Source organism: Periplaneta americana, chromosome 14 (assembly GCF_040183065.1).
Source record: "Periplaneta americana isolate PAMFEO1 chromosome 14, P.americana_PAMFEO1_priV1, whole genome shotgun sequence".
Taxonomy (NCBI): Eukaryota; Metazoa; Arthropoda; class Insecta; order Blattodea; family Blattidae; genus Periplaneta; species Periplaneta americana.
Window position 1 is genome coordinate 125,604,269 of NC_091130.1, and position 12,100 is coordinate 125,616,368.

The 12,100-nt window shown below is 33.6% G+C and overlaps 1 protein-coding gene across 3 annotated transcripts in view; it reads left to right on the forward strand.

Moving 5' to 3' along the window:
• Positions 1-12,100, forward strand: part of LOC138713714 (dipeptidase 1-like) — a 1,576,476-nt gene that overhangs the window by 1,527,861 nt on the left and 36,515 nt on the right. For all 3 annotated transcript variants that reach the window (XM_069846020.1, XM_069846021.1, XM_069846022.1), the window contains one exon: positions 4,405-4,543. In XM_069846020.1, the coding sequence (XP_069702121.1) occupies positions 4,405-4,543 (139 nt within the window). The remainder of the gene's footprint in view (positions 1-4,404; positions 4,544-12,100) is intronic.

Genomic DNA, 12,100 nt, shown 5'->3' on the forward strand with positions numbered 1-12,100 from the left:
CGTAATATTTTCAAAGAAGGAGACAATGTTTGTAATACAGTCATTTATGTGTATGTATTACGTCACGAGGAATTATCGTTCTTGGACTTTCAATGCCCACTTGTTTACTGAAATTATAATTATGACGGACATCAAAGGAGAATATGGATGTTGTTTTCTGAATTCATCCTGAGTCTCTACTTTACAAATTTCATTACATCTACATTGCCTGTTTCTTTTTACCTTTTCTCACTTCATTAATTGCACAAATTGAAGTAAGGAAACAAAAAGAACGGAAATCACCAGCTGGATAACATTTTCTCTAATTTTCATGATGTATTGGTCCGGCGTCGTAGCGTCGTGGTATAAAGCATCATACGTGCTAGAGATGAACAACGATCGAGAAAGCAAGACTAACAGCGCCCGCAAAGCCGAAAACCCGCACGACAATGTTCTATACGTCGCATCGTTGACGTAAAGACTGCTTGTGAGTGTTTCGAGACGCCGAAATTGATCACTCCCGAAGTCCCGAACGTCAAGCAGCTTTGAATCGCCACAGTTGTTTATACCTGACTGAACTTTTATCTACTTTGGCAACTGTTATATGTGTATAAACAATCAAGTAGCCTATTTGAAACACCATCTCTACCTTTCAGTGTATAATAATCCGTTCCCCAGTCTTTATTTAATTACTAGGCCCTTATTAAAAGGCTAGGAATTTTCTTTTCATATGTCTGAGGTCAAGTGTGCAATCTCAAGTAAAAAGATATTAACGTTATGTTTTATTTTATATTTCTTAGAAATGCAAATTTATTTGAGAATGGTTTTTTTTCTATTTATATGACCATAGGTAATATCATATAATAGAACGAGAACATTTTGATAACTAAGATACTGTTCTGTTTTGTCGTTTTGTCTCATTTAAACATTTATAACGTTATTTATTTCAATGATATATGTTATTCAAAGTTCCGAAATCTTTCCACGCCGACCAAATGCTATTTCGAGAATGATGAGCGAGACTCGAAGCGCACGAGAATGACGAGACGAGACTCGAAAGACAAATGCAACGAACACAGCGAGCGAGAGCGGCAGTTACTTTTATTCATCTCTGGACTTGCATTACGGAATGCTTGCTGGCTCGAGTCGTCATGGGGCAAGAAATTGTCTCATGAAATTTCGGCACTTGGAGAATAACGATAGGTAACGAAATCCAGATTCGAAAACCACCCATAACGGCTGAGAGAATCATTATGCTAACCACACAAAACCTCCATTCTGGTTTGATGATCGTTCACCTCTTTTGAGACATGTGGACGTGAGGCCAGCAGCCGGTTGATCGGCCTTCATCCTTCATGAGTTGTCACGCTACTGATTATTTTATTATTTACTATTATCATGGCCGAGTATAGGTCGAAACTCGATTCCTCTACATGTATCGATCTGTGACATCTGGTAACCGTTATGGACCCAATGATATGGTCATAAATATAATCAAAATCGACATCTTAGAGGACTGTTCTGTCTCAAAGGCTTTGAGAATCGGCCCTTAACCATTTTGTCTCGTTTTCCTGAAGCTCTGTATTTCTTTATTTTTATTTTTTGCACAATTTATTATTCTCCATTCTTTCAACATAGTTAGTCCTACTTCTTTGGTAATTCTTATTATCTTCCAGATGTACGTTTTATGCCAATTTTTTCTCGTACCTTCATTACATATCGCAGTAAATAACAAAATAGCCCGTAGAGTATAGGTTCATATATTATTTAACAATATGTAATTTGCGGGTTAGATAAACAAAATTTGCTTTACTTTTTACTACTTTCATAATGTTCAATTACTGAGAAGAAAACAAAACCAAATACTAGTAAATGGACTTGTTTTAATACAGATTAAAGTTAGCTGGACTTGCATCATTAGAAACTCTTTATTTCATAGTAAAAAATCATTTTGGACTTGCTGAATTGTGGATCTCACGTATCTGTCACAATCCCATTAAAAACAATGGAGTGACGCGACTTTAGCTCTAATGTACAGGATCATTACACATATTCATAAAGACTGAATCGGTGTGTTCGCAGTTACAATTGTAGCCCACTCCTTTCTGTAGTGCTATGACATCTTCACGAACCAAACTGCGACATTTTCCTTATGTATACATGTCCTTCACACTTGTAGCAATGCATCAGCGCTGTTTTATATTTTGACTTGGCCAGATATTCAGAGTGAGAGTGATTATTATGCCTTGGGCTACAGTTGTAGCCAACGCGAGTAGATCCATAACTTTATTTTCGAAGCAACTTGTCATAAATTTCATGTTTTAGCGAATCAAGAGGCGACATTTTCTTTTGTATACCTTGTAATAATGTATCAGAGCAGTTATAATTTTTATAACTTCACCACATGTTAAGAGTGAGAGTGGTTGTTATTCCTTGGGCTGCAGTTGCAGTCCACGCAATTAAACTCGTAACTCTATTTTCGAAGCAATTTCTCATAAATACAAGGGTTGGATAAAAGATTATGGCAACACTGCTGTCACATGACGACGGTGCGTTCGAGAGCGCTAGCTGTGTGAACATGAACAAGGATGAGTTAGTGCAGCCGGCGGCGACAGTACTCTGTCAATCTTCTGCAGTGTGTAGAACGTTGACTTTCATAGGGATAGTGCGAGTTACCTAAGACCATGTTTACAAAACTAGAGCAACGTTCCTGGATCAAAATTGAAGTGGCACGAGGTCGTAGTGTACAAGAATGTTTTCAGAGACTGCGTGAAGCACCACCACCTTCGTCCATGCTCAGGAGAAAACGACACTTGGTGATACAGAACCCCATCATTCTTCATGATAATGCAAGGAGTCACACCGCTGCTGCTGTCAAGGACCTCTTGCGCCGCTGGCAATGGGAAATTCTGGAATATCCACGGTACTCACCCGATATGAGTCCATGCGATTACGATCTCTTCGTCAAAGTGAAAGAACAACTGTGAGGGACCCCGTACAATACCAGAGATGAACTTATCTGTGCTATAGGGCAGTCAGTACGGAACATCAACAAACATGGACGCGCTGATGGTGTACGACGCCTTCCAAACATTTGGCAAAAGGTGATAAATAAGGGGGACGACTATATTGAAGGTACGTAAATGTTGTACCCCTGTCAGAAATATCGAACTGTTGCCATTACTTTTTATCCAATCTTTTGTACAAATAGATACAAAAATAAGATAAAAGATTTTAAAAAATTAAGAAATAAAGTAAAAAATATTATAAGGAAATGGACAATTTAAAGAAATTTATTAGATATTATAACGTACTAAAATAAAGGCCAACATTGTAATGGGCTACAATAGTAGCCCACGCGAGCAATAACAGGATTATTGTATGTGCGAACACTGAAAAGTCAATACACAATCGTTAGTAGAAAATATTGTCATTACATGCATACAAATAAAACGTCATACCTATCATTCATATTTAATCATTGCATTTGATTTTATTTTTATTTATTTATTTATTTATTTATTTATTTATTTATTTATTTATTTATTTATTTATTTATTTATTTATTTATTTATTTATTTATTTATTTATTTATTTATTTAGTATTTTGCTAATAATTGTAACATAAAATATATTATAAGCAGAAAAACTTTAGCTCGCCCCTGAAAGAGTAGAACTCGTGCTCAAGGGCGGATTCCTGAATTGAAATTAATAATTATACAATACAATTTGTCTTATGTCTACTGTGCAATTATACTATATAAATTTATGTTTACAATTTTTCAATTTTTATGAAATCCATACATAACTTTTTAAATTTTATACTAGAACTATTAGAATTGACAAGATTAGGGTATTTAAATATAAATTTGTTATATATTCTTGGACCTAAATCACTACTATGATTAAATACTGTAACAGTGTTGCATTTTGGTTCAATCAATCTTAAAGGATTCATACTTTTTGTTTCATAACTATGAGAATACAATTCAAAATTATTTCGACTTTTATGTATGAATTTTATTAATACAATATAATAAATTTGTCTTACGTTAAGTACATTAAAGTCTAGAAACAAATTTTGAGATGGAAAATCAATAGGTTTATGAAGACATATTTTAATTATTTTCTTCTGTAATAAATGAAGTGGATTAAAATTGGATTTAAATGAGCTACCCCATCCTATAATTCCATACATAATTACCGATTGAAATAAAGTTAAACATATTGTGCGTAATAAACTTATTGACAAGTAATTCCTCAATAAAACAAAATAATACACTATTTTACGTAATTTATTACAAAGGTAATTAATGTGTTGGTACTATTTTAAATGATTATCGAAAATTATGCCTAAATACTTCACTTCAGAGGACTGTTTAATAATCGGACATTTACACTGTATCAAGTATTCTCTTTTTCTAGAACACCGAGAGGCCTGGAGGATGTTTCTATGTATCCTGAACTGTTCGCTGAACTTCTAAGAAGTGGGCATTGGACAGTTGGTGACCTAAAAAAAGTGGCGGGACTCAACCTACTAAGAGTATTTGCTAAAGTAGAAAAGGTAAGAACGCTCTTATTAATAATGTTCTTGTTGTTGTTGTTTTCTAATGCCAGGTGTTTGACAATAAAGTTATTTGACCTCTTGCACTCCAATATTTTTCAAAGATAGTATCATGGTCAGCCGATGAAGCACACATTTTGATGTGTTCCGAATCCATTGCTTGGTTTGAGTTGCATAATGGGCAGTTAGAGGACTGATGTATTCGAATTCTATGCAGGTGTTTGGCCAAACAGTCATGGCCTGTTGCCAATCTAAGTGCAGCTACAGACGATTTTCTTGGTAAATCGGGAATTGACTGTGGATTATGATGCAGAGAGTTCCATTTTTTCACTTGAGATTGTGTTATCAAATTTTGTTTGTTGAAATCTAAGTATGTAGATTTAATAAATCTTTTCACAGAGTAATACGTAGATTTAGTAACAGGTCTGTAAGTAGCAGTGCTGCCCTTCTTTGCTAAAGCATCCGCATTCTCGTTTCCCAGGATTCCACAATGGGATGGTATCCATTGGAATACAATTCTTTTATTGAGTGATATTAATTGAGAGAGCATTTTAGTTATTTCTGCTATTTGAGTTGAAGGTGTGTGTTTAGAGACTATTGATAGAATAGCTGCTTTGGAGTCTGACAATATAACTACATTCTTAAATTTATTGATGTGGCATAGAAGATTTCTGGGACTTTCACTTATTGCAATGATCTCTCCATCAAAACTTGTTGTTCCATATCCAAGAGATCTATAAAGTGAGAAGAGACAGCACATAACACCTGCACCGGCACCTTGTTCTCTGGAGATCAAGGATCCGTCGGTGTATAAATGAAGCCAGTTTTGTGGAGGGTACCTAATATTAATTGTCTCTAATTATTGTTTCATTATTTCAGTGTTTATTTCTGACTTCAGTATTTCTTGTGTTAAATTTAGAATATACTCTATATTTAATAGAGTTCAAGGGTTTGGTTTAATTTGTAAGTTTTCTTTTAAATTCGGGATATATAAACATGGATTTTAACTTAACATTATAAACAGATTCACCGTGGCAAAATTACGAACAGTTTCAGATTTTCAGGTTTTAAAAAAAAACCAATCGGTAATACAACAGCAAACCACAAGGGTAAGAAAGAAACGCGAAAAGAAAAAAAAAGGAAAAAGATAAAAATAATAGGTCTATATTATAATAACAATATGATATTATATGTGAGAGTGAAAGTATGAAGAAACTGAAAAAGAAGTAGGTGGAAACAAAATATTATTGATGAATATAGGAACAGGTATAGCTGCGTGAATGACTGGATGTGTGCGTCGGGGGTGGGTGGGTGAATGGATAGATTGGAAAAAAATTGTGATAAAGAATACATGTAGGACCTACTGAACTAGCTCATAATAAAATAAGAATGGGATCACCCATTTCCAGCATATTAGCAGAAATATTATTACACCACATAGAACAGACATACATACTAAACAAATACAACAACAAACACGCAGACAACATCATATATTAGCACAGATACGTAGATGACATGCTAATACTATACAAAGGAAACAACAGACAGATCCAAAACCTGCATCAACACATAAACAAATTGCACCCAAAGCTACACTACACTTTAGAAACTGAAAACAACAAATCCATAAATTTTCTAGACATCACAATAACAAAAGTAGACAACAAACACACATTCAAAGTATACAGAAAACCCACAACACATCCAACCACCCCACACAACACAAACAAGCTACATTCCGAACAATGGTACACAGACTACTCAACATACCAATGAACCAACAAGATTACAACGAAGAGCTAAACACAATCAAATACATAGCACAAGAAAACGGATACAACCCCAACATAATAGACAACATAATACGTAAGACAAAACATAATTACAAAAAACATAAGAATACAACACAAACACAAGAACACAAAAACACATCACACTAACATACGAAAACAAAAACACACACAAAATTGCAACCTCATTGAAGAAATAAAATTACAACATCACATACAGAAAAATAACACTCTACAAAAACATCTCAACACACAAACAACACAAACAAGCAAATACAACCACACAGGCGTATACAAACTCAAATGTAACACCTGCAACAACTTCTACATAAGACAGACAGGCAGATAATTTCAATCGCGTTACAAAGAACACATCACAGCCATAACAAAATTACAAAACACCTCCACATATGCAGAACACATCACAAATACTAACCACACCCACAAAGACATCAACACAGACATGGAAATACTACACATCCAACCAAAAAGCCAGAAAATAAACACACTAGAACAATATGAAATATACAGACACACAAAAACACACCCCAACGAAATTCTCAACACACAACTCAACTTCAAAACACACACACTCTTTGACTCTACACTATACCACAGGAACACACCCTCACAGGAAACGGAACAAGTGGCGCCAAGATCAACAACGACCAGTTCTGAAGATGACCCATAAATAGGTCGAAACATGTAAACGAGGTACGTTGAAATTTAACACAGGAAAGTCTTACCATACATATTCCAAAATAAGGACTCTAAAAGGTATATAAATTCTGAAATATATTAATATAAATATTAAAACATATAATACTTTCAATTTTAAAATTAAAAGTCATTACTTCAAATGAAGTAGTGTTACTAACACTTTCGAGCATTTTATTAAAAACTGTAGCAATGAAACGGTGGAGTGTATGAGGACGTATGTTATTGTGAGAGAAATATGGGTTTATCACTTTAAAACTGAAACAAAAATTCAATCAAACCGCGAAAGCACTCCTCTTTTCGTACACTAAAAACGTTTTGAAGTTCAGAAAGATTTATCATGGAACTGTTGTGTCATCTATAATATTCACAAAATTTCGATTCCATCAGACAATTTTCTGTTTTCAAACCTCAAGCAGAACTTCAAAGGAAAGAAATTCGAGAAAAATAATGATTTTATGGGAGAGGTTAATGACTGATTTTAGTAAAAAAACTTCTACATTTAGAGTGGCATGAAATGGCTTTTATATCTCGCCAATAAGTTTATTGAGTTTAAAAGGAGAATATTTTGGACCATAGAGTTAATGAAATCCTCTCATTTTGGGCTAAAAATTTATTAATCGCTCTCGTATACCGCATTTGTAATCTAAACCGTTTACATTTGTATTATAGAAGTTGGAGTAAAATAAAATATCCCTGCTGTAATTAAGGACAATGTTATTCCTTAAAAAGAATCCAAACTTACTTTTTTCCAGCGATTTTTTTACAAAGATTTTATTGCAAGCAAAAATTAAATACAATGGCAAATATTTTACAATATTATTGTAATACTCGTATATGAACATTCTTCAAAATTCGAAATTGATTACCAATCTCATAGTAAAATAGCCTACATATTACAATTTATTGTATAAATACAATGTAACTGGGTCACACCCGAAAAAGCAAGATGCTTGAGGTCGGGTGTGACCAAGAATGAAAACTGGATAAAAGAAAAAAAATAAATGAAATGATAGGCTAATAATAATAATAATAATAATAATAATAATAATAATAACCATCATCATCATAATCACAACTCTGATTAAACTGTTAAATGTAATTACACATAAGGTTTAAAAAGAATAAGAATAAAAACAAAAACAAACAAACCAACGGTACCATAGCCTACAGTATACATAAACATACTAAGTTCAGAAAACAGCATTGTTAAGGTGATAGAAAAAAAATAAATCTATACTAATAATAAATCTGTAGCCAAAATTTTACTGGTAATTTTCGATTTTCCAAAAATAATTGGTCCTAACATATACAATTAACCACCCTGAAACCGAAAATCGCTTTTTTTTATTTTTTGTTTGTATGTCTGTCTGTCTGTCTGTCTGTCTGTATGTTTGTTACCTTTTCACGTGATAATGGCTGAACGGATTTCGATGAAAATTGGAATATAAATTAAGTTCGTTGTAACTTAGATTTTAGGCTATATGACATTCAAAATACATTATTTAAAAGGGGGGTTATAAGGGGGCCTGAATTAAATAAATCGAAATATCTCGCTTATTATTGATTTTTTGTGAAAAATGTTACATAACAAACGTTTCTTTAAAAATAATTTTCGATAAGTTTTATTCCTTGAAAAATTTTGATAGGACTGATATTTAATGAGATAAATGAGTTTTGAAATTAAAATAACTGCTATCTAAGGCCGTGTAATGAATTAAAAAACAAATGACTTCGTCTATAAGGGGCCTTGGACAGCAACAATCGAAAGCTATGAAAGATAGCCTGCAGATAATGTTTTTGTGTTTGTATGAAGTAATATTGGAAGCTAAATTAACCTATTTGTATAATTAATTATTAATTCACCATTGGAAAGTGTAGTTTCTCTAGATGGACATAATGCTATAATGTTATTACAGTAACTTCTGAGTGAATCGAGAACAGGTAATACTAAAATAGCTTCTTATGCACAGAAAACTTGACAGGCTATTCTGTACATTCGTTTCCTGTATTTCCTAAAATAATTTTTATGACCAAATGAGTGGTCTCTGGATCAAAATGATCGCATTTTAATTATGCAAATACAATTTAAATTAAGTAACATAATAAACGATTTATCCTTATATCAAACACGAATGTTCCCTGGATCAAATCTCCTATTTTAATCATGTAATTACTTTATATTTATTTCTAACGGGTGCAGCGGAGCGCACGGGTACGGCTAGTAAAGAATAAGAATTTACATGATTATAATTTTAAAACAGTTCAAGCACTTGTTTTGTTGTTTGTATTGTTTAATAATTTTAGTTTAGGATTCCTCTTTATAAAATCATTATATAATCATGGACCGTGATTAGAACTGTGCCTTAGACCTGCTTCAGTCTTACATTTTGGTTCAATGAGGGGAACGAAATATTGTATCTTGTGTTGTGGCCATGATGGGATGATATGAATTTAGTTGATATTTATGGCTGTGATTCAAAATAGTATACATATAAATTTGCTTGACATTTAAGACATTAAATTATTTATATATGAGATGAGTTGGTTGATCAAGTTTTCTTCTTAAACATATGTTAATAATTCCTTTATGTAGTAATATTAATGGGCGAATGGTACTCTGTGACAATCCATCCTATCCTATAATTCCATACTGTATTATAGACTGAACTAGGGCTAAAAATGTTGTTCTCAATAGTTTTACTGGCATAAAGCGACGCAGTTGAACAAATTTGTAAAGAGTTTTACGTAATTTAAGACATAAGTAGTTAATATGAAAATTCCATTTTAAGTTTTGATCGATGAAGATACCTAAATATTTCACGTGGGTTGATGGGCGCAGTTTAGGACAATTGCAATTATTATAGATATTCTATAAATTATTCTATATAGTTTCTGCTCTCAGTAAACTTTCCTGAAATGACACAGTTTTAGTTATAGGAATTTACACTTCCTAAATATTTTTCTCGTTAGAATAGTACAGGTGTAAATAACGTAATACAGGCGTGTCTAGCTCAATAGGTAGCGCCGAATCACTGCTGAATGCAGCCCGCAATACTTGAATCTAGGTTTGAGGAGTGGGAATGGAGAGGTAGCTGATACTAATCACAAAGTGTGGTAGTGGTGTTTAAGTCATTTAGCTGTTACCAATGATTGTTTATTTATCGAATTATCAAACCAGATAGATCACATCTTGATAGATAAAAGAAGACATACTAGTATAGTAGACATTTGAACCTTCAGGGGGGCAGACTGTAATTCTGACCATTATTTGATAATTGGAGAACTAAGAGAAAGGTTATCAGTAGCCAAGCAAGTAGGGCAACAAGTTAATATTAGAAGAAACATTAGTCTTAGGCCCAATTGTATAAAACTCCCTGACTAAAGATCAACTTTGATCGAAGATCGAAAAGTGAATAGAGTTCAAACACTTCTTTTATTGTATAAAACTTTTCTGCGATCAAATTACCTTGGTTCAAATTAATGCAATCTAAGTTCACGTGAAAAGGATTTGGCAACATCGCATAAACAGATTAAATATGTGATGCGCGGACCATGTTGTACAGGTTTGTTCAGTGTTGCCAATCCAGCGACTTTAACTCTTTTTCAACAACAATTTCTTTTAACTTTTATATTGCTTAAATAGGGATTTAGCGACCTTTTTAGCACCCCATAGTAACGAAATTTAATCTTTCTTTGTTGATAATGAGAAATCTAGCGACTTTACAACTACTTTTTGGCGACTTTTCGTACACTCTGTTGGAGACACTGGTTTGTTTTGTGCAATGTAAATAATGGCGGACAATAAGAAGAAGGTTGACTGTCCTCCAAATTGTAATCATGTTATGGTGTTTGATATTGCTAAACATAATAAAGCTTTATAAAACGACAATTTTCGTTTAGTAATACAGTTAATTGAAAATTTATGAATGTACCTATCATATCCATTAATAATAATGGTTGTTATAAACATAATACAGTGCGATCCAAAAGTCCCTCCGCAGCTCCATTAGTTATAGTAGTCCTGTAGACAGCTGGTACGTAATGTTGTAGAAAGTTTACACTTCCCCATTAATTCCGGTTTGATAACTTCACATCCCCAGTCAATCATATGCTTAGCGGCCAGTGCTGTCACTTGAATTCTCTGCCTAGTGGATTCTCGGCTGCACCATGGCTACAGAAGCACTGCGGAGAAACTTCTCGCTCGCACTGTATAGTTATAGGTTATGTTATTTGTAACTGCTGAACACGATAAAGCCTTATAAAATATAAGAATTTTTGTATATTAAGGCAAGAAATTGAAAAAATATATACAGTATATAAATGTATCTACTATATATATTAATGATAATGGATATTTTATTTGCACAATCTGCCACTCGTATACTTCAAACAGAAAAGAAATAAGTGAACTTGGATCATCTAACTTAATCGGAGAAATTTCTTCAGTCAAAGTTGACTTTAGTTTAAGACAAATTAATCTCAGATTAGATTTTATACAACAAAAAATTCCAAGTTCAGCTAGAACGAGGATCAATTTAACCTCTGATCTAAGATTAAATGGTTTATACAATCGGGCCTTAGAGTGCTCGATGCTCGTAACTCACGTTTGCACCACAGCTCACTAAATGGCCATGCCTGCCATAATAGCATGTTAATTTAATCACCGAATACAATTTTAAATGAAGCCTCGTTTTAAATATAGCGAAAAATCTGTTGTACATTCCTTCCAGTCTGATTTGTAGCCTGAGCACACTGAATACGAGGTAATTCTCACCAGTTACTGCGTGCTGCAATCTCCTGCAGCCATTACACGCATTTCCCGGGAATAGTGCTCGATTGTCTTGAAATTTCACTCCGTTTGAAGGTCTACTTTCTACGTGATGGGGCTGTAACCCTCCAACAAGTCGGCTTAATAGTTTCGGGTTGCGTTGGGGCGTGACACTTTGAAATCTCAGCTCCCACCTTTTTCTCGCACGCCTTCTCTTTACTTTTTTATTTTCTTCGCTACGTATTTTTTTTTCTACCTGTTTTGTCGTTGGAGTTG